General features: G+C 40.8%; 1 protein-coding gene across 4 annotated transcripts in view; it reads left to right on the top strand.

The window, feature by feature from the left end:
• Nucleotides 1-24607, top strand: part of LOC106577203 (voltage-gated delayed rectifier potassium channel KCNH1) — a 98427-nt gene that overhangs the window by 47496 nt on the left and 26324 nt on the right. For all 4 annotated transcript variants that reach the window (XM_082964872.1, XM_082964873.1, XM_082964874.1 and 1 more), the window contains one exon: nucleotides 5165-5361. In XM_082964872.1, coding sequence (XP_082820998.1) covers nucleotides 5165-5361 — 197 coding nt within the window. The remainder of the gene's footprint in view (nucleotides 1-5164; nucleotides 5362-24607) is intronic.

The following is a 24607-nucleotide window of genomic DNA, read 5'->3' on the forward strand; positions in this document are numbered from 1 at the left end:
GTTAGACTGTTGCTGGGCAAACAGCCAACATTGCCTGACAAACATACACACAACATAATAAAAATGGTAAACAGTAAAAATGCAACACCATCTCCCTGAGCTTACTAACAGACAGTAGCTGTGGTTATTTTCTATAGCATTGCTGCCCTGGTTAGTTCATGTTGATTGAACCCTGGGTGATGAATTAGCTACTGCTGTAAATCACAGTCTCATTAAACTAATGGCAGCTGCTATACAGAATCACTGCTGCACCAGCTGCTGAATGTAGGCCTACGTAGCACCGTGATCATTCTATTAACTAATTAACTCTAGTTGGTTACCTCATTCTCTCTTGGTTTGTCAGAAAGGGGTAGATCAGCTTTAATATTGCAGATAGATTGTAGCTTCCATCAATGTAATTGTTTGCATCAATTCCAATCCCCCATATATTTTTTTGCATATATATATATATATATATATATATATATATATATATATATATATATATATATATATATAATTATAATATAACAACAGCGCTTAGGCTTCTACTTCCAGCTTATACATACTTTATACATTTTATGGACACAGTCTATTTTACAATAGTAATATTTTGTTTGTTTTAACTCCTGTCCTTCCTCTACCCTCAACCTCTCCCATCTATTTCTGATGTCATTCCGGTTTGATTTCTATTTGCGATATCTTTCAAACTGTGCTCTTTCACAAAAGTTCTGAACCTATATACGTTTTACGGACACAGTATGTTTTACATTAGTTATCTTGTTACTAGTTGTTATTAGTCCCAACCTTCAGCTCCATTCAACCCCTCCCATCTATCTCTTAAAACCATCCATATTGGATTTCTATTTGCCATATATTTTTCTACGTTGCTGTGATGTTTCACAAGATCTTTTTTGAATGACCATGCAGTTGATTCACATTTCCACAGCTGCGGAGAACAATGATAGTTTTACTGGAATTGGCTCTAGATGTTTTGCTGTTCCATTTTTGCCTCTCTATCACTGCCTTGGTTTGTTTTAGCCTGTAAGACATGAAAGCCTTGTTTTTTTTATTCAATCCAATCTGATTATGCTGACAAACTCATCAATCCCAAACCCATCACAACTGATATGTTAGATTTGTTAGTTCCAAAATTTGAGTGTGAATTTACATTGTTAGGACTGACTACCAGCAACACAGAAACTATAAGTACAGTGAGGGAAAAAAGTATTTGATCCCCTGCTGATTTTGTACGTTTGCCCACTGACAAAGAAATTATCAGTCTATAATTTTAATGGTAGGTTTATTTGAACAGTGAGAGACAGAATAACAACAAAAAAATCCAGAAAAACGCATGTCAAAAATGTTATAAAATTATTTGCATTTTAATGAGGGAAATAAGTATTTGTCCCCTCTGCAAAACATGACTTAGTACTTGGTGGCAAAACCCTTGTTGGCAATCATAGAGGTCAGACGTTTCTTGTAGTTGGCCACCAGGTTTGCACACATCTCAGGAGGGATTTTGTCCCACTCCTCTTTGCAGATCTTCTCCAAGTCATTAAGGTTTTGAGGCTGACGTTTGGCAACTCGAACCTTCAGCTCCCTCCACAGATTTTCTATGGGATTAAGGTCTGGAGACTGGCTAGGCCACTCCAGGACCTTAAAGTGCTTCTTCTTGAGCCACTCCTTTGTTGCCTTGGCTGTTTTGGGTCATTGTCATGCTGGAATACCCATCCACGACCCATTTTCAATGCCCTGGCTGAGGGAAGGAGGTTCTCACCCAAGATTCGACGGTACATGGCCCTGTCCATCGTCCCTTTGATGCGGTGAAGTTGTCCTGTCCCCTTAGCAGAAAAACACCCCCAAAGCATAATGTTCCCACCTCCATGTTTGACGGTGGGGATAGTGTTCTTGGGGTCATAGGCAGCATTCCTCCTCCTCCTCCAAACACGGCGAGTTGAGTTGATGCCAAAGAGCTCCATTTTGGTCTCATCTCACCACAACACTTTCACCCAGTTGTCCTCTGAATCATTCAGATGTTCATTGGCAAACTTCAGACAGGCATGTATATGTGCTTTCTTAAGCAGGGGGACCTTGCGGGCGCTGCAGGATTTCAGTCCTTCACGGCGTAGTGTGTTACCAATTGTTTTCTTGGTGACTATGGTCCCAGCTGCCTTGAGATCATTGACAAGATCCTTCTGTGTAGTTCTGGGCTGATTCCTCACCGTTCTCATGATCATTGCAACTCCACGAGGTGAGATCTTGCATGGAGCCCCAGGCTGAGGGAGATTGACAGTTATTTTGTGTTTCTTCCATTTGCGAATAATCGCACCAACTGTTGTCACCTTCTCACCAAGCTGCTTGGCGATGGTCTTGTAGTCCATTCCAGCCTTGTGTAGGTCTACAATCTTGTCCCTGACATCCTTGGAGAGCTCTTTGGTCTTGGCCATGGTGGAGAGTTTGGAATCTGATTGATTGATTGCTTCTGTGGACAGGTGTCTTTTATACAAGTAACAAGCTGAGAATAGGAGCACTCCCTTTAAGAGTGTGCTCCTAATCTCAGCTCGTTACCTGTATAAAAGACACCTGGGATCCAGAAATCTTTCTGATTGAGAGGGGGTCAAATACTTATTTCCCTCATTAAAATGCAAATCAATTTATAACATTTTTGCCATGCGTTTTTCTGGATATTTTTGTTGTTATTCTGTCTCTCACTGTTCAAATAAACCTACCATTAATATTATAGACTGATCATTTCTTTGTCAGTGGGCAAACGTACAAAATCAGCAGGGGATCAAATACTTTTTCCCCCTCACTGTAAGGAAGGAGCCTTGGCTTGTGCGAGCCAGAACAGCTCATATGAGCAGGATCTCCTGTTTCTGTAGCGTGAGGCAGCTTGATGTGCAAGTACACCCCCTGGACGCTAGTCTACCCCAATCTATCTCCTTAATTCTGAGTGCCAAGCAGAGACGCATCAGGTCCCATTTTTACTGTCTTTAGTATAACTCGGCCAGGAAGCGAACTACCAATCTTCCGATCTCAGGGCAGACACTCTAACCACAAGGCCACTGAGTTGGTTCGAACTCCCACCCAGGTACGCTCTGTAATTCAATGTTGGCCGTGTATTTCATGGATGTTGGCCGTTGTTGGCCGTGTATTTGATGGATGTTGGCTGTGTATTTGATGGATGTTGCCAGCTTTTCAACAACATACCGTAAAGCTGAGGCAGATGTCAACTTTAATTAGGAACAGACTGATATAAACAGCTGGCTGTGTATTTGATGGATGTTGGCCGTTGTTGGCCGTGTATTTGATGGATGTTGCCAGCTTTTCAACAACATACCGTAAAGCTGAGGCAGATGTCCGCTTTAATTAGGAAGAGACTGATATAAACAGCTAGCCGTGTATTTGATGGATGTTGGCCGTGTATTTGATGGATTTTGCCGTTTTTGATGGATGTTGGCAGCTTTTCAATAACTGTACCGTAAAGGAAACATTTACTTACTATGACAGTGATATGTGGTTGTCTCACCTAGCTATCCTATGATGAATGCACTAACTGTAAGTCGCTCTGGATAAGAGTGTCTGCTAAATGACAAACGTAAAAGTCAGCTTTAATTACAAAGAGACTGATATAAACAGCTCTCATCTGGATGCATTGTGTGTGTGTGTGTGTGTGTGTGTGTGTGTGTGTGTGTGTGTGTGTGTATGTGTGTGTGTGTGTGTGTGTGTGTGTGTGTGTGTGTGTGTGTGTGTGTGTGTGTGTGTGAGAGAGAAATTAGTAGTCTAGATGAGTAGATCAACTAAAATCTAGCAGGTTGGTGTTCTGTGTTGTTCTGTTCTAGCTTGTGTTATACTGTACTGGGCTGTGTTGTGTTGATCTGAGCGGTGCTGTACTGTGCTGAGCGTTACTGTGCTACGTTCTTACTTTGTGCTGTGCTAGTCAGAGCTTCTCTGGAGGGTAGGAGATGATCCTGACTTTGTGTTTCTCAAACAACAAATAATTCTATCACCATAATGACTGTTTTTTCAGTCAATTAACTTCTATTGGGATTTCTTTGCAGTATGGTGATTAGCAAAGTGACTGATGGGAGAGATTTCCTGTTTCTCTTCCCAAATGAATATAGAATATTTTTATGGGTTTGATTACGAGAAGACGTGTGTGTGTGTGCGCGTGCGCGCACCAGAACTAGGTTCAAATACATGTGTATTTTGGTATTTTGTTATTTAAATACTTTTTTGTGTATTTGAGTGTTTCCAAATACATTCCAAAATTCAACTACTTGTTTTTTCAAATAAAGTTTATCTGAATACTTGTTTTCAAATATATTGTTGAAAAGTAATTTAAATACCTGAAATAGTATTTGAACCAAGGACTGGTACGTGTGCGTGTGGATGTGTAAATTAATGCATGTCTTGTGAGTTCCAAGTAGGAAAACATCATTAGGTAATATAATGAATCATCTTGTTATATTTTACAGTGACAGCATCAAACATTTTCCCATTCACTCTCAATCAGTCAACAAATATATCAAAACCCTTTTGAATATTGTAGTTTAATAATTTCAATTATTGTCAGTTCATAGACAGCTGTACAGTTAAGTATTGTTGTGAAATGTCTTCTCTTTTTAATAAGCTCATCCATTTTAAATGCAATTTTACAGAATCACAAATAGGATCCTCTCAGAAGCCAGACCCAATGATCAGAACAAATGTATATAGTGTCTGTGAATGCTTTGTCAATTCACTGAACATTGATATGATTCACATCAACAAGTTTTATATTTCAGCCAGTAAGATTAATGGATTCAAACAGGCTTTTGTTGCTGTGACTGACAGGGTTTGAACCAAAACACTTTGTTATCCTGCTGAGCCAAAGCCTAGGCATTAACTATGGGAGCAAATGTTCGTCTTCACATCTCCGGCATAGTCACTCTGGGATAAACTAACTATTGTTATGTCTCAGAAGTAAATGGGTAAATACTCGTTGTAAACCGGCCATTTTAGCTGCTTTCTCTTGCTCTCTGCAGGTAAAAAAAAATATTTCGGAAATCTTTCTAAAGTATTAAAAATAATAATTCATCAGTAAATCTCAGATGGAAAATCTGTTACATTTAAGAAGTAATATCTTAATCGGTTCTCTCTCTCTCTCTCTCTCTCTCTCTCTCTCTCTCTCTGTCTGCAGGTAAGGGGGACGTGTTTGGGGATGTGTTCTGGAAGGAGGTGACCCTAGCCCAGGCGTGTGCCAACGTGCGTGCCCTGACCTACTGTGACCTCCACGTCATCAAACGAGACGCCCTGCAGAAGGTTCTGGAGTTCTACACGGCCTTCTCTAACCACTTCTCACGGAACCTGCTGCTCACCTACAACCTGCGGAAGAGGGTCAGTGTAATTTATTGGACCATCCACTTATCTTCTAGCCTCATAGAACTAGCCTGATAGCTGTTCACCAGACTTGTTCATCTAAGTGATCAGGCTGGTTCACCAGGCCACTCTTCTTCCTCCCTGCCTATCAAACCCATCTTCTTTTCTCATTTCTGTTGTTATTTTATCTTCCTTGACTCCTCTGCCTGTCTTTCATGTCTCAGTCTTTCTCTCTCTCTCTATTTTCTCTCTGTTCTCCCTTCTCATCATCCGCACAGGGCATCTAAGGCCAGGATTGAAATCAGATGTGGTAACCCACAGTAACCCACAAACACATAGCTTATCATTGCTTTTGTTTAGGTTGTGTCAGAGGTTTAAATGCATTAGAGTGGTCAAATCCAGAATAGGCTCCTCCTATCGCAGACATTGCCATAGTCGCATTAGTAGAAATCCCTGTTAAATGCAGCCATGTTACAAGTTCGAACACTGGTATGTGTGCTTTAATCTACACCTTGATTAGGCTGATATAAATCATTATTATTTTTGTTTAAAGGGAACTTGCACAATTTTCGTAATCTCCAGCACCACCTCAACATCAACATGTGAAAATGGCGCGTTTTTATGTTTTGTAATAAAAAAGATACAGGAAGATAAGTGTTTCCAATGACATCATCGGTGTGCGTTGTGTGATTTTTAACCAATTATGAGTTGGCATTGCCTGCTAGTTGTCTACTAATTGGTTGAGGATGACATTTGAAACACTTATCTTTCTCTATCTTTTTTACTACAAAACATAGAAACGTGCCATTTTCACATATGTTGATGTTGGGATGGTGCTGGAGATGAATGTGAAGTAGAATTTTTTTTTAATTTCCCTTTAAATATTTTCAATTTGACTGTCATTATTTCTATATAGCCTACACGTTCTTGTTCTGAACTTCTAACGTGGGTGAGAAACAGTGCATTCAGAAAGTTTTCAGACCCCTTGACTTTTTCCACATTTTGTTACTTTACAGCCTAATTCTAAATTGGATTAAATAAACATTTTCCCCATCAATCTACACACAATACCCCATATTGACAAAGCAAGAAATGTTTGCAAATTTGTAAAAAAAATAAAAAACGGAAATATCACATTTACGTAAGTATTCAGACCCTTTACTCAGTACTTTGTTGAAGCACCTTTGGCAGCGATTACAGCCTTGAGTCTCTTTGGTATGATGCTACAAGCTTGGCACGCCTGTATTTGAGGAGTTTCTCCCATTCTTCTCTGCAGATCCTCTCAAGCTCTGTCAGGTTGGATGGGGAGCGTCACTGAACAGCTATTTTCAGGTCTCTTCAGAAATGTTCAATCCGGTTCAAATCCAGGCTCTGGTTGAGCCACTCAAGGACATTCAGAGACTTGTCCCGAAGCCACTCCCGCATTGTCTTGGCTGTGTGCTTAGGGTCGTTGTTCTGTTGGAAGGTGAACCTTTACCCCAGTCTGAAGTCCCAAGTGCTCTGGAGCAGGTTTTCATAAATAATCTCTCTGTACTTTCCTCCGTTCATCTTTCCCTCAATTCTGACTACTCTCCCAGTCCCTGCCACTTCAAACCATCCCCACAGCATGATGCTGACACCACCATGCTTCACCGTAGGGATGGTGCCAGGTTTCGTCCGGAATAACGCTTGGCATTCAGGTCAAAGAGTTCAATCTTGGTTTCATCAGACCAGAGAATCTTGTTTCTCATGGTCTGAGATTCCTTTATGTGCCTTTTGGCAAACTCCAAGTGGGCTGTTATGTGCCTTTTACTGAGGAGTGGCTTCCGTCTGGCCACTCTACCACAAAGACCTGATTGGTGGAGTACTGCAGAGATGCTTGTCCTTCTGGAAGGTTCTCCCAACTCCATAGAGGAACTCTGTCAGAGTGACCATGGGGTTCTTGGTCACTTCCCTGACCAAGGCCCTTCTCCCCCGATTGCTCAGTTTTGCCGGGCTGCCAACTCTAGGAAGAGTCTTGGTGGTTCCAAACTTGTTCCATTTAAGAATGATGGAGGCTGCTGTGTTCTTGGGGACCTTCAATGCTGCAGAAATGTTTGGTACCCTTCCCCAGATCTGACCCTCGACAGATTCCTGTCTGAGCTCTACGGACAATTCCTTTGACCTCATGGCTTGGTTTTTGCTCTGACATGCACTGTCAGCTGTGGGACCTTATATAGACAGGTGTGTGCCTTTCCATATCATGTCCAATCAATTGAATTTACCACAGGTGGACTCCAATCAAGCTGTAGAAACATCTCAAGGATGATCAATGGAAACAGGATGCACCTGAGCTCAATTTCGATTCTCATAGCAAAGGATCTGAATACTTTTGTAAATATGGTATTTCTGTTTTTTATTTTTAATACATTTTAAAAACAAATCTAAACCTGTTTTTGCTTTGTCATTATGGGGTATTGTGTGTAGATTGATGAGGATTTTTTTAAACATTTAAACTATTTTAGAATAAGGCTGGTATGTAACAAAATGTGGAAAAAGTCAAGGGGTCTGAATACTTTCAGAATGCACTAAGGATAGGTGTGGTTTTGTGACAAGGGCCACTTGGTGTCTTTCATATATATCTCTTATTTTAATTTTATTTATAATTGAATGTAATATTTTGTTCTTGTCTATAATGTTTTGTACTTTGTCATGTATTTGTACGTCTTATGTGGAACCCAGGGAGAATAACTTCTGCGTGTGCAGTAGCAGATGGGGATCCTAATGAACTAAATCGTAAGAGCAGCCACCCTCTAATTTAACAGCTCCTACGTAATTACACCGTAGACACCAACTAAACAAATGCAATATATGCTATGCTATGTTTTTCGGCTAACACGAGTAACCACTGATCTAATGAATCCTGACCTAAGCTTCTGAACTAATCAATATCATCTCATTGTAACAATCAGAAAAGTCAATAGCAGATTACAACTTGGTATTTTGAAGTCCATATCACTTTTATATTAGCAGTATCAGCATAAACTCTTTGATTTTCAGTTATAGACGAAATCCATGCCGATCACCTTCTAGATTATTTTTTGGAATTAATGAATCATTAAGCGGTGATTCTGAGATGTTAGATGATAGATTGTATGATGGTGGATCAGATCAGATGAGATCAGATGTACAAAGCTTACTTATGAATGGTATTGTGACAGGATGTACCAGGGCTGCAGGAGAGGTGTGTCTGTCTGTGTCCTACTCTGCACTGTGATGTGTGATCTTCTCTCTGAGCATGATGTGAGAGCTTTGATATTTGGTATTTTATTAGGATCCCCATTAGCTGTTGCGATAGCAGCAGCTACTCTTCCTGGGGTCCACACAAAACATGAAACATGACGTAATACAGAACATTAATTGACAAGAACAGCTCAAGGACAGTACTATGTACATTTTAAACGCCTACCTACAGTATCAATGCATACAGTATCTAGGTCAAATAGGGGAGAGACGTTGTGCAGTGAGATGTTGCTTATCTGTTTTTTGAAACCAGGTTTGCTGTTCATTTGAGCAATATGAGATGGAACAGAGTTCCATGCAATCATGGCTCTATATAATACTGTGTTTTCTTGAATTTGTTCTGGATTTGGGGGCTGAAAAGACCCCTGGTGGCATGTCTGGTGCGGTGTGTGTCAGTGCTGTGTGTAAGCGACTATGCAAACAATTTGGATTTTTCAACACATTTAATGTTTCTTATAAAAATAAGTGATGCAGTCAGTCTCTCCTCAACTCATAGCCAAGATAAACTGGCATGCATAGTATTTATATCAGCCCTCTGATTACAGTGAAGTGCAAGACGTGCCGCTCTGTTCTGGGCCAGCTGCAGCTTAACTAGGTGCTTCTTTGCAGCACTTGACCACATGACTGGAAAATAATCAAGATAAGATCAAAGTAGAGCCTGCAGGATTTTCTTTGTGGAGTGTGGTGTCAAAAAAGCAGACCATCTTCACAACCACTGAATCAATATGTTTTGACCATGACAGTTTACAATCCAATGTAACACAAAGTAATTTAGTCTCCTCAAGCTGCTCAACAGCTGATGTTACTTTGTGAACTGAGCACAGGCTCACCACTTAACCACAGCTGCGTGCTGTACTGTGGGATAGATAGCCAGCGTTTTGCAGCGATGAGTAAGCTATCAAGGCGCTCTTGGACCTCAGCCTGGCATGGCTCAATCAATACACCAATGACGTATTTAGGGAAGCAGGAGAGGGAGGAAGGGAGAAATGGAAAGGTTGTAAGAACCATTTGGATAGTTGGAAATGTGGGCAGATTATTTACAAATATTCTCATTTTATAATTATCACTACTACATTTCTAGATGTTAATGATAATGATACATGCCTGTGATTTTGTTTGTTCATGTAAGACTTTTAAATGTTGCAAATTCAATCAAAAAGCCACATTGATACATGTTTACGTCGATAAGGTATGGTGAAAACAATGTTAACTCAACACAGTTTTGCCTGATGAGCTGGATAGATGCTTGAACTACACTACCAGTCAAAAGTTTGGACACACCTACTCATTCAAGGGTTTTCTTTATTTTTACTATTTTCTACATTGTAGAATAATAGTGAAGACATCAAAACTATGAAATAACACATATGGAATCATGTAGTAACCCCAAAAATGTTTAATAAATCAAAATATATTTTATATTCTTTAAAGTAGCCACCCTTTGCCTTGATGAGGGGGGTGGAGACGAGCACAAAGACGGGTGAAACAGATCAGGGTGTGACAGAATAAGTAGGTGTGTCCAAACCTTGGACTGGTACTGTACATTGATGCAAACTGCCTGATCAGCAGGCTAATGTCTAGGAAATGCTGTGTCTTTGAAAGCCATACATCAGCACCTAACATTTTAGCCGAAATAGTCCTCTAGGTTATGTGTTCGATATCTGTCGAAACCGTTGACATGTACATTGATGGAACAATCTACAGAATACCCTACAATTTGAACGCATTGGTGCCTTTCAGGCAATTCAGATTGTTAGAGGATCTCTTCACTGAGGAATGTGTTTTTTTTGAATGATTTGTGTTTTTACATTTTTTTAAAATTATTATTATTTTTCTTCTGCTCCTTGTAGTGTAATTCTGTGTAATTTTTGGGGGTCTGAATGCAGTGCTCCCTCAAAAAATAAACATTGGTCTCAATGGGACTCTCCCTGCCTAAATAAGGGTTAACAAAATATATTATGGAAGAGTCAGTCAGACAAAAAGTGTAATTGGTGTTACTCAATTTAAATGAAGGAAAATTGCATGTTGAGTAAAATTATGAATCATATCACTTCATCAGTAAATAATATAAGTGTTAATAACCTTAGATTTGAGCATATGTGGCTTTCATTTAAGAAAATCCTCAATTACCTCAAATGTGTCATTGCTGTTACCGTCATTGGTGTTACAACTCCTACTGGTGGCACAATGTAATTATAATGGTTCAAAATATAAAAAATGATTAAGCTGCCACATTAGTTGATTTAGAATACATTTAAATAAACAAAACATTTTGAAAAGTGAAGTTTTTCCCAAAATGCCATGCCCAAATACCACTGCAATTCATGAATGACCCAGCTACAACCAAACATGTAATGTGTTTAATTTAATTAAGGACAAGTTTGTAAGCTACAGTCGCAATGCAAACACGCAATACTGAATTGCAAGCAGGTGTTGTAGCTACATATAGTGTAGAATATATATAATGTACTGAAATCACAGGATAAGGGATTTTTTTTAATAAAGGCTTTGAGCGAGTCCATGTAAACTCACTCATGGGGAAGGCAGTACACAGACTTAAGTATTAATAACAATAGTTATGATGAATATAGTGATTTTCCCATGTGCTCAAAGCAGTTTACATTGTGTAGGGGAAACTCATCCCATTTCATCTACTGCCACACCACATCAGTCAACAACATGTACTTCAGCTGGCTAGCTCTGCACTATCAGTGTAAAACCATGCTGAGATCACAGTGTTTGTGTGTCTATGATAGAGTGCATGCGTGTGGATGTGTGTGTACGTTCGTGCGTGCATCTGTGCGACCACACATAAGCCTTGCTTCTACTGTAAATGACCTCCGCATGTGAGTCAATGCAGATAAGACAACCATACACAGACAATGGGATGCTGCAGCTATCTACGGCAGTGGAGGTTGCTGAGGGGAGGATGGCTCATAATAATGGAATGGAAACCAAATCTTTTGATGCCATTCCATTGCTCCGTTCCAGCCATTATTATGAGCCATCCTCCCCTCAGCAGCCTTCACTGATCTACGGTGTCTTTGCGACCATCCGGCCTCTCCGAGGGCTCAGGTGGGATAGGAGATAATCAATCTGTTCTTGCACTCCATAGCTATAACTCTCTGTAACAGGACACAGATCCAGAGGAGACACCAATGGGGGCTCTACCCCTGTAACGTGGCCCCCTGAGAATTCCACAAATTAATCTATGTCAAAAGTAATGCCCTTACAGGTCAATTAGGTCCCTAGAGTGGCGCTGTAATGAGGATTGGTATTGACTTGACGGGGTCCATGATGTTATCTGACAGATCTGTTGATCATCTGTCTCTTGTTTACTAGTTATTATGATCGCCACCATGTCTCTTTTAAGGTAGGTTTACAGGCCTTTGGTGTGTGTGTGTGTGTGTGTGTGTGTGTGTGTGTGTGTGTGTGTGTGTGTGTGTGTGTGTGTGTGTGTGTGTGTGTGTGTGTGTGTGTGTGTGTGTGTGTGTGTGTGTGTGTGTGTGTGTGTGGTGTAAAGGGTGAGTGATTACATACCAATGTAACAGAGGTTAGAAAAGGTTACTTGGCACGCTTCACCTGGTTCTCTCTCAGGAGCCAATCAGTGAGCAGATTGAGTGGAATGTCCTTTTGATTGGTCACATAAGGCAGCACCACTGACTGTGATGCCCCATCCAGCACCAGGTGAGCTAAATCCATTGCTAACATACCTAACAAAACCTCCAAACACCACTCAGTTTAAAATCCACTGACAACACAGATCCATGTTCCGTCTGAAGCCGCCATGACCAGTTTACGCCATAGTGGCCTATTGTGACGTTCATTAATATCAACCTATTGGCCCCTGAGATGCCAAACACCATTGGGGGAAAGTGGTGCATGGGCCTCGTTTGTTTTAGAGATTAGCTGAGATTGTAAAACTCAAGGTCTTTTCTGCTTTGGTGAAACCCAATACTTTGATGACCATGGAACGTTTTGGTTCCAGAACGTATTAGCTTACCTGAGGCTTCCTCCACATGGCTAGCGCTTACCGTAGCACTCTGAGTGAAGCGTCGGGGGACTTCCCTCTGCTTACTGATGTCATTCATATGGTAATTTGGGGCAGCAGGTAGCCTAGTGGTTAGAGAGTTGGGCCAGTAACCGAAAGGTTGCTAGAGCGAATCCCCGAGCTGACAATGTAAAAATCTGTCGTTCTGCCCCTGAACAAGGCAGTTAACCCACTGTTTCTAGGCTGTCATTGTAAATAAGGATTTGATCTTAACTGACTTGCCTAGTTAAATAAAAATAAAAATATATAGTGCTCCCTCTCCTGTGTGTGTGTACATTTGCGTGCTGACTTATTACAACTCTTATCCTGGATGCAAATTGTTGTTTCAATATATAGAGTATAGTAGACTTTTTGGAATGTATGTGATCTGCTTCAACACAAAACAGTAAACTGGAAATTCGCAGCAGTGTGTTTATAGCCTAATGCTTGGAGAATTGATGAGTGGACCATTAAGGCAGGTAGCTTTAGTTTGGTTTCCTGGTGCTGCTCATTGCTGCTAATTCAATAGCCTTAGTATATATTCAAAAGCCAGCCACTACAGATAATTGATAACTTGGCCTATAAATCAGTCAGCTCTAAAAAGAAAGAAAGAACAGACTGACTGCACTTAGTAGGCCAGTTGTCTCCATGGAGAACTATTTAGTATTTCTATCTCAATCTATGAACAGTATTATGCTATTGAGACACACAGGAAGGGTTGGTGCATTGGGTTGTGTCTGTCCACAGTAAATGCTACAGTACTGATGAACCCTGGCAGGCTGAACTTACCCCTCAGACCCAGACTTGGCCTCACCCTTCCTCCTCCTCATCCCCTCCTCCTCACCCGTCTGTCCATTCCTGCCTCATCAGCACCAAACTCTGCTGAGCCTATGCCCTGATCTCTGCTGATCTTGTCCTTTCTGCTCACTAAACATCAAACAAAGTTTGCCGTCTCTGTGACCTGTAAAACAAAGTTTGCTTTCTCTGTTGTTAACAGAGCTTTTCCTACGAGGGCAGTGTAATGAGCTTACAAAAGCCCGCCATTTGTCAGCTACCATTTGTAAGCAAAACGTCCTCTCATCCATATGAAACACCACTATGTGGATTGAGACTTTAAACATGATCCCAAGGAAACGAAAGGATGGCAGATAAGGAGGTACGGAAAGGAAGAGGGAGGATAGAGCATTAGAGAAGGGAAATAGGGAGGACTGGAATGGAGAGAAGAGTTGCTGTATGAGAAACCAAGTGGCGGGCTGCTGTTTTATTGTTTCCTCAGAATTAAGGAGTGGGCTTTTTTAAAGAGTGGCAAAGTGCTATAGAGGAAGAGAATTGGGAGAATAGAACACAAGGGGACAAGGGGAAGACTGGAATGGAGACTTGCTGTAGATGGGAGTGAAGGGGAAGGATTTGAGTGGCGAGAACATGTTGATTCTGAGTTGTAGTGACAGTCTATGTCTTCCACCATCTGCAGCAGTGTGTTTAATGGCTGGTCTCCGGGCAGATTTATAGACCTTAACTAAACTCTGGTGATTTATTGAGACAGACCTCCTCCTTCCTAACAACATCAATCTCACCTAGGAGCTAGGGTTGTACAGACGTATCAGAAACATGTCTTTCTACCAGACCATTTCCTGTCCATGGGCGCGACAGGGACGGAAGAGCATTTACAGAATGGTGCATGCTGGGTAATGGTAGTTAGATTACAAAGTAGTGAGAGAGGATATCACACATCATTAAAATAAATACATTTAATATATAATAATACTACAATAATATAGTAATATGTATCTTCATGGGATATTACTTTAGTAGAGTAGAATGTCTGACTTTGTGAGAGTAGGAAAAAGTTATATGGTAATGATGCAGTGGCTTGCGAAAGTATTCACCCCCTTGGCATTTTTCCTATTTTATTGCCTTACAACCTGTAATTAAAATAGATTTTTGGGGGGTTTGTATCATTTGATTTACACAACATGCCTACCACTTTGAAGATGCAAAATAATTTTTCCCGTGAAACAATCAAGAAATAAGACCAAAAAAAACAGAACTTGAACGTGCATAACTATACTTTGTAGAGCCACCTTTTGCAGCAATTACAGCTGCAAGTCTCTTGGGGTATGTCTCTATAAGCTTGGCACATCTAGCCACTGGGATTTTTGCCCATTCTTCAAGGCGAAACTGCTCCAGCTCCTTCATGTTGGATGGGTTCCGCTGGTGTACAGGAATATTTAAGTCATACCACAGATTCTCAATTGTATTGAGGTCTGGGCTTTGACTAGACCATTCCAAGACATTTAAATGTTTCCCCTTAACTTCTATGGGCTACGTTGGATGCTAGCGTCCCACCTGCGGGACACAGCCAGTGAAATATCAGGGCGGCAAATTCAAAACAACAAAATGTCATAATTCAACTTTCTCAAACATACAACTATTTTACACCATTTTAAAGATACACTTCTCCTTGATGTAACCACATTGTCCGATTTCAAAAAGGCTTTACAGCGAAAGCAAAACATTAGATTATGTTAGGAGAGTACATAGACAAAAATAATCACACAGCCATTTTCCAAGCAAGGACATGTGTCAATAAAACCCAAAACACAGCTAAATGAAGCACTAACCTTTGATCTTCATCAGATGACACTCCTAGGACATTATGTTACACAATACATGTATGTTTTGTTCGATAGAGTTCATATTTATATCCAAAAACAGCATTTTACATTGGCGTGTGATGTTCAGAAAATGTATTCCCACCAAAACCTCCGGTGAATGTGCACATCAATTTACAAAAATACTCATCATAAACGTTGACAAAATATATAACAATTATTTAAAGAATTATAGATAGACTACTCCTGGATGCAACCACTGTGTCAGATTTTAAAATAGCTTTACGGAGAAAGCACATTTTTCAATATTCTGAGTACATAGCTCGCCATCACAGCAAGCTATACAGACACCCGCCAAGTTCGGGGTCACCTAAACTCAGAATTAGTATTATAAATATTCTCTTACCTTTGCTGATCTTCGTCAGAATGCACTCCCAGGACTGCTACTTCCACAAAAAAAAAAATTGTTCGAAATAATCCATATTTATGTCCAAATACCTCCGTTTTGTTCGTGCGTACAGATCACTTATCCAAAGGCATAACTCGCGAGCGCGGTGCCAGAGGCGAAGAGTCAAAATGTTCCATTATCGTACTTAGAAGCATGTCAAACGTTGTTTAAAATCAATCTTTATAGTATTTTTAACGTAAAATTGCGCTAATATTCCAACCGGACAATAGCATATTTATTCAAGAAGAAAAAGAAGGAACGGCGCGCTCACGGGACCGCGCATATCCAATCCCTTTGTTCACAGGCAGTCCACTCATTGACTGAGCTCCTATTATCTGCCCAGTGACAGGAGAATGCTGAAAGAACTTTCTGAAGGCTGTTGACAGCCAATGGAAGCCTTAGGAAGTGCAACGTGACCCCACAGAAACTGTAGTTTTGATAGAGAATCAAAAGAAGAACTACAATTCTCAGACTTTCCACTTCCTGGTTGGATTTTTCTCAGGTTTTTGCCTGCCATAAGAGTTCTGTTATACTCACAGACACCATTCAAACAGTTTTAGAAACTTCAGAGTGTTTTCTATCCAAATCTACCACTAATATGCATATTCTAGTTTCTGGGCCAGAGTAGTAACCAGTTTAATTTGGGTACGTTTTTCATCCGGCCGTGAAAATACTGCCCCCTACACCCCAACAGGTTAAACCACTCAAGTATGCTTCGGGTCATTGTCCTGCTGGAAGGTGAACCTCCGTCCCAGTCTCAAATCTCTGGAAGACTGAAATAGGTTTCCCTCAAGAATATCCCTGTATTTATTGCCATCCATCATTCCTTCAATTCTGACCAGTTTCCCAGTCCCTGCCGATGAAAAACATCCCCCACAGCATGATGCTGCCACCACCATGCTTCACTGTGGAGATGGTATTCTCGGGGTGATGAGAGGTGTTGGGTTTGCGCCAGACATAGTTTTCCTTGATGGCCAAAAAGCTACATTTTAGTTTCATCTGACCAGAGTACCTTCTTCCATATGTTTCCCACATGCCTTTTGCCAAACGTGTTTGCTTATTCTTTTCTTTAAGCAATTGCTTTTTTCTGGCCACTCTTCCGTAAAGCCCAGCTCTATGGAATGTGCGGCTTAAAGTGGTCCTATGGACAGATACTCCAATCTCCGCTGTGGAGCTTTGTAGCTCCTTCAGGGTTATCTTTGGTCTCTTTGTAACCTCTCTGATTAATGCCCTCCTTGCCTGGTCTGTGAGTTTTGGTGTGCGGCCCTCTCCTGGCAGGTTTGTTGTGATGCCATATTCTTTCAATTTTTTAATAATGGATTTAATGGTGCTCTGTGGGATGTTCAAAGTTTCGGATATTTTTTTATAACCCAACCCTGATCTGTACTTCTCCACAACTTTGTCCCTGACCTGTTTGGAGAGCTCCTTGGTCTTCATAGTTCCGCTTGCTTGGTGGTGCCCCTTGCTTAGTGGTGTTGCAGACTCTGGGGCCTTTCAAAACAAGTGTGTGTATATATATTTAGATCATGTGACAGATCATGTGACACTTAAATAAAGTCCACCTGTGTGCAATCTAACTAATTATCTGACTTCTGAAGGTAATTGGTTGCACCAGATCTTATTTAGGGGCTCATAGCAATGGGGTTGAATACATATGCACGCACCACTTTTCCGGTTTTCTTTTTTTAATAATTTTTTGAAACAAGTTATTTTTTTCACTTCACCAATTTGGACTATTTTGTGTTTGTCCATTACATGATATCAAACAAAAATATATTTAAATTATAGGTTGTAATGCAACAAAATAGGAAAAACACCAAGAGGGGTGAATACTTTTGCAAGGCGCTGTACTGATCACCTTAGATTTCTCAGCTACATTAGAATGTGGCAAGGGTCAGCAAAGGATTCATGTTTTTTTCCAGGGCTGTGCAGTCTAATGGAAAAGACCATTTCCATTGAAAGATGTTAGTTGTGACAATTATAGTTGCATGAGCCACACCAGTGTCTTTTATGCAACCCAGGTTTGTGGGACGACCATTAAATCCGAGAAGCGTGATTCATTTTAATCAAAGTGGATGATGATGAATAATCTGTCATTATATCATATGGTTATATGTGTGTGCGTGACCTGTATGAGCAATGATGAGCATATGTTGAACGCTCAGCGTTGTCCTCTGGCATAAGGGCTATTCATCACCAACCTGTTGTGTGTCATTGATTGGAGAGACAACCAGCAGCAGCATCCAATTCCTCAGAGATATGTTACTAATTATGATAAATAACTGTTGTTATAAGGAAAAATGTATTGGAAGACGGTAACTCTGGTATGCTCGCACATTTCCTGTATTATGAGTGCTTGATTTTATTTACAATGCTTCAGGACATAATCAAATAAAATTTCAAATAAAATTGTATTTGTCACATGTGCCTAATACAGGTGTAGACCTTATGTGAAGTGCTTACTTACAAGCCCTTAACCAACAATGCAGTTCAAGAAATAGAGTTATGAAAATATTGACTAAACTAGTGTTTATTTTTTAAATGTTTTTTTAATTAAATTAAAACGATTACAACCATATTAGAACCTGCGCCCTCGAATTGAAATGCCATCAATGGAATTGACATGATTTTATATTCTATATGTCAGAGAGGCATATTTGTTCTACATAGCATATTTCTATCTGAGCGTTCCAAAATGTTGCGTCCTGCTGAACACGCCTCAGATTTGCTGGATGGGGGCTGATGTAATCATTGTGATAGAACCAAGAAAATGCAGAATAGTATAACATTGCTCTATTATATAGTCAGGTGAAATCAGTTGAAAATGTCAGACTATTTATAATGATAGAACTAATGTTATTAATGGATTCCAAATTGCAGATCGGAATGCTTTTAAGCTGACAAATAAAACACACTTCAACAATCAGAGAGATAATATTTAGCATTTTACATAATATAACAAAGTACATTACAGTTGCGTGAGAGCATTTTGCATTTCCACATAATATTATAAATAATTTGTATTACATCAGTTTACACTTATTCATTGTAAAAGTCTTTATGTTGAGTCTTTCTGAGAAAGAGAGTTAAGGACTTATTTAATTTAATTTTACCAGGCAAGTCAGTTAAGAACAAATTCTTATTTTCAATGACAGCCGAGGAACAGTGGGTTAACTGCCTTGTTCAGGGGCAGAACGACAGATTTGTACCTTGTCAGCTTGGGGATTCAATCTTGCAACCTTTCAGTTACTAGTCCAACACTCTAACCACTAGGCTACCCTGCCGCCCATGGAGAGAAGGCCGCAGATATTCATAAATAGGAATCTCTTTGGGATTCAGGAACTTGGAAGAGACGGTCATTTTTAACCTTCGATCGAAATGTAATTATTTTATGCTTTTGATTGAAGATTAAAGTCCCGCAATGGGACGGAATCCCTGCTGTACCTTTCAGATGTTTCTCCTTCAACAGTAGAGAAACACAATCTGCACATGGCAACAGATTTAGGCTTTCTCATGTTTGAGTGAGTAGAAGATCTGTTTATTTCAGAAACCATACAGTCATCCTGACCTGCTAAAAAAACAAGACGAAGATGGAAATTCAAATAATACAAATCTATGATTTTTCAATGAACAGGAAAGCAATAATGTTTTCCAAAATACAATGCATTCCGAAAGTATTCAGAACCCTTGACTTTTTCCACATTTTATGTTGCAGCCTTATTCTAAAATGCATTAAATTGTTTTTTCCCCCCTCATCAATCTACACACAATACCCCATAAAATCTGAAATATGACATTTACTTAACTATTCAGACTCTTTACTCAGTGCATTGTTGAAGCACCTTTGCCAGCGATTACACCCTCAAGTCTTCTTGGGTATGACGCTACAAGCTTGGCACACTTGTATTTTGGGAGTTTCTCACATTCTTCTCTGCGGATCCTCTCAAGCTCTGTCAGGTTGGATTGGGAGCGTTACTGCACAGCTATATTCAGGTCTCTCCAGAGATGTTCGATCGGGTTCAAGTCCGAGCTCTGGCTGGACCACTCAAGGACATTCAGAGACTTGTCCCAAAGCCACCCCTGCATTGTCTTTGCTGTGTGCTTAGAGTCGTTGTCCTATTGGAAGGTGAACCTTCGCCCCAGTCTGAAAACCTGCTCCAAAGCGCTCAGGACTTCATCAAGGATCTCTCTGTACTTTGCTCCGTTCATCTTTCCCTCGATCCTGACTACTCTCCCAGTCCCTGCCGCTGAAAAACATCCCCTCAGCATGATGCTACCTCTACCATGCTTCACCGTAGGGATGGTACCATGTTTCCTCCAGAAGTGACGCTTGGCATTCAAGCCATAGAGTTCAATCTTGGTTTCATCAGACCAGAGAATCTTGTTTCTCATGGTCGGAGTCCTTTAGGTGTCTTTTGGCAAACTCCAAGCGGGCTGTCATGTGCCTTTTACTGAGGAGTGGCTTCTGCCTGGCCACTCTACCATAAAGGCCTGATTGGTGGAGTGCTGCAGAGATTGTTGTCCTTCTGGAAGGTTCTCCCTTCTCCACAGAGGAACTCTGGAGCTCTGTCAGAGTGACCATGGGGTTCTTGGTCACCTCCCTGACCAAGGCCCTTCTCCCCCGATTGCTGTTTGGACGGGGGGCCAGCTCTAGGAAGAGTATTGGTGGTCCCAAACTTCTTCCATTTAAGAACGGTAGAGGCCAATGTGTTCTTGGGGACCTTCAATGCTGCAGAAATGTTTTGGTACCCTTCCTCAGATCTGTGCCTCGACACAATCCTGTCTCTAAGCTCTACGGACAATTCCTTCGATCTCATTGTTTGGTTTTTTCTCTGACATGCACTGTCAACTGTGGGACCTTATATAGACAGGTGTGTGCCTTTCCAAATCATGTCCAATCAATTTAATTTACCACAGTTATACTCCAATCAAGTTGTAGAAACATCTCAAGGATGATCAATGGAAACAGGATGCACCTGAGCTCAATGTCGAGTCTCATAGCAAAGGGTCTGAATATAATGTAAATAAGGTATTTCTGTTGTTTTATTTTTAATACATTTGCAAAAATTACTAAAACCCTGTTTTTGCTTTGTCATTATGGGGTATTGTGTGTAGATTGATGAGCGTAACAAAAGGGGAAGGGGTCTGAATACTTTCCGAATGCACTCTATATAAAATTATGAGAAATGTATTGAATTATAGAGAGTTGGGAAGGAGCTGTGTGAGTGAACAGGAGTGTGAGGCTCCACATGAGGTAAACTACCAGGGTCGCAGAAGGAAATAGGAGTTTAAACTTCTTAGGGATCAAATCCCGTTAACGGGATCTATTTGACAACAGCCAGTGAAAGTGCAGGGCGCCAAATTCAAACAACAGAAATCACATAATTAAAATTCCTCAAACATACAAGTATTATACACCATTTTAAACCACAGTGTCCGATTTCAAAAAGGCTTTACGGTGAAAGCATACCATGCGATTATGTTAGGTCAGCGCCTAGTCACAAAAAACATACAGCCATTTTCCAGCCAAAGAGAGGAGTCACAAAAAGCAGAAATAGAGATAAAATGAATCACTAACCTTTGATGATCTTCATCAGATGGCACTCATAGGACTTCATGTTACACAATACATGTATGTTTTGTTCGATAAAGTTCATATTTATATGCAAAAATCTCAATTTACATTGGCGCGTTATGTTCAGTAATGTTTTGCCTCCAAAACCCCCGGTGATTTTGCAGAGCGCCACATCAATTTACAGAAATACTCATCATAAACGTTGATGAAAGATACAAGTGTTATACATAGAATTAAAGATAAACTTCTCCTTAATGCAACTGCTGTGTCAAATTTCAAAAAAGCTTTACGGTGAAAACACACCATGCAATAATCTGAGTACAGCGCTCAGCCACCAAAACAAGCCATACAGATACCCGCCATGTTGCGGAGAGAGTAAAAGTCAGAAATAGCGTTATAAATATTCACTTACCTTTGATGATCTTCATCGGAATGCACTCCCAGGAATCCCAGTTCCACAATAAATGTTTGTTTTGTTCGATAAAGTTAATCTTTATGTCCAAATACCTCCTTTTTGTTTGCGCATTTAGTTCACTATTCCAAATGCACAAGGCGCAGGCACTAAGTCCAGATGAAAACTCAAAAAAGTTCCATTACAGTTTGTAGAAACATGTCAAACGATGTATAGAATCAATCTTTAGGATGTTTTTATCATAAATCTTCAATTATATTCCAACCGGACAATTCCTTTGTCTTTAGAAATGAAAGGGAACGGAGCTTGTGCTCACGGCCGCCGTGTGACTAAACTAAAGGCTTTCAGCCAGACCACTGGTTCAAACAGCTCTTATTTGCTCCCCTTTCCCAATAGAAGCCTGAAACAACGTTCTAAAGACTGTTGACATCTAGTGGAAGCCTTAGGAAGTGCAACCTGACCAAATTTACACTGTAAATTGGATAGGCAATTACTTGAAAAACTACAAACCTCAGATTTCCCACTTCCTGGTTGGATTCTTCTCAGGTTTTCGCCTGCCATTTGAGTTCTGTTGTACTCACAGACATCATTCAAACAGTTTTAGAAACGGTCAGTTTTAGAAACAGAGTGTTAATACTGCCCCCCAGCCCAAAGAAGTTAATATGATACTCGTGTGTGTGTGTGTGTGTGTGTGTGTGTGTGTGTGTGTGTGTGTGTGTGTGTGTGTGTGTGTGTGTGTGTGTGTGTGTGTGTGTGTGTGTGTGTGTGTGTGTGTGTGTGTGTGTGTGTGTGTGTGTGTGTGTGTGGCAGGCTATGGAGGAGGAGAGCTTCAATAACAGTTCAGTGCAGGAAACAATTTACAATCAGCAGCAGTGTTTGGGGCAAAGGGATACGAAGCAAAATGCCCAATTCTGAGGAGACTAAAAAGGAGGGCAATATGTGACCATCGATCTTGGTCCACTGTCACAGTTATAGTGAAAACGAATGAATCGTAGTAATGAAAAGTACACCCTTCCACGATTAGGGTGGTGGATGAAATTTACGGTTGCAATATTGTCACCTAGCTATCTTCCCCAGTGGGCAAAACTGGTTGCATCAACATTACAACCCGGTTTCAACCTATAAATGGGTTGCAATGACATTCAACCAGATTTTAAAATAAAAGGAAAGCCGCACACTCCATGAGCTCAGATGCTTTAATACCATCGTTTAGTCAGCCAATCTGTCTTCATCAGGATATAGTAACTGGTTATAATGACATCAATTCAAATTAAAAAAAGAAAGTCGAACACTCGTCTCTCCTTGATGTGGATTGATGTCATTCAACCAGCTTTGCCTGCTGGGTTCCTCCTTTTATTTAACCCTAGTTTGGACTTCTGATCTTGTAAATGGCAGATTTCTGTTCGGTTCTGCCTTTGGGGAAATCAAAGGACAACACTTTCAATAACATGGACAACATTTCACTGTAAAGACAGCTTAATGACGAAGGGTTGGTGTGAAATATCACAGAAGCAGAGTTTTGACTTCTGTGCGAGTGGACTCCTAAATGGCACACTATTCCCAATATAGTGCACTACTTTTGACCAGGGGCCATAGAGCTATAGGGAATATGGTACCATTTGGGACGCCGGCTGTGTAAGATACAGAGGACATTTGAGAGGATCAGTTGTGCAGTTGATCGCAAAGGCACACACTCTGCCCCTGCCTTCCCTTGCCCTCACGCTAATGCTAGCGCTAATCCCATGCTGGTCCAGGCAGGAACACTCAGTATCTTCACTCTCGCCTCAGCATCTTCAATGTGGGCTTGGAGTGCTACACTCTTCTTCGGTTCTTCGGCTGTCCCCATTGGAGAACCCTTTTTAGTTCCAGGTCGAACCCTTTTTGGGTTCCATGTAGGACCCTCTGTGGAAAGGGTTCTACTTGGAACCAAAAAGAGTTCTTCAAAGGGTTCTCCTATGGGGACAGCCGAATAACCCTTTTAGGTTCTAGATGGAACCTCTAAGAGTGTAGCATATGGAGCGGGCAGGGTTTCTGGTGAGGGGAGTGGCTATTTCGATGTCAGGGTGGATAGTATGAGGGTTTCTGGTGAGGGGAGTGGCCATTTCGATGTCAGGGTGGATGGTTTGAGGGAGATAAAAAGGGCAGGGGGTGTTAGATTGAGTTGAGAGGGGCTTAGTGGTTGTGTGTGTGTGTGTGTGTGTGTGTGTGTGTGTGTGTGTGTGTGTGTGTGTGTGTGTGTGTGTGTGTGTGTGTGTGTGTGTGTGTGTGTGTGTGCTCCCACAGGACTTCAGATGGTGTTTGTCAGTTGGTGAAATATGGGCGTGCTGGGTGGGGGTTGGAAGTGGTGGTTGATGGGTACTGTGGTCTGGGTAGGGAGCACACTGCTCTCTCTATACTGCTGTCAGCATGAGTGGTAGAGAGCCAAATGCCAAGCTAAAGAATAAACCAAACAAAATACTGCACACAGGCAGAGCGAACGAGAAAGAGAGGGAGAGAGACAAAATCTACTTCTATGGCTCAGTTAGGCCAAACGAGGGAGTAAAAGAGAGAAAGAGACGCCAATGTTGGGATCACACTTGAATACATTATATATATAATATATTGTATGTCTCATTTGGTTTAATTCCAACAGATTGGTATGGTATAAGTTAAACCTCTTATCCGGTACAGTTTTTTCATTTGTATCTTCCTTTCCGTTGTAACAGCATTCAGAGAAAAGACGGATACATTAGTGTCACACATCAATGCATATCATACGTCTAATGAGCCTCTGAAGACGACATGAATACACTACAGCATCAACCTACTTTGTGTTTTGTTATGGCTGAGTGGACCCAGATGCTGATGGCAAGTCTTTGAAGAAGTAACACCCTGTTGGCATCGCCATGGATACAATAAAGTGGTGAGTCGTCCATGCCCATTGATC

Source organism: Salmo salar, chromosome 18, assembly GCF_965601325.2.
Source record: "Salmo salar chromosome 18, fSalSal1, whole genome shotgun sequence".
Classification (NCBI taxonomy): domain Eukaryota; kingdom Metazoa; phylum Chordata; class Actinopteri; order Salmoniformes; family Salmonidae; genus Salmo; species Salmo salar.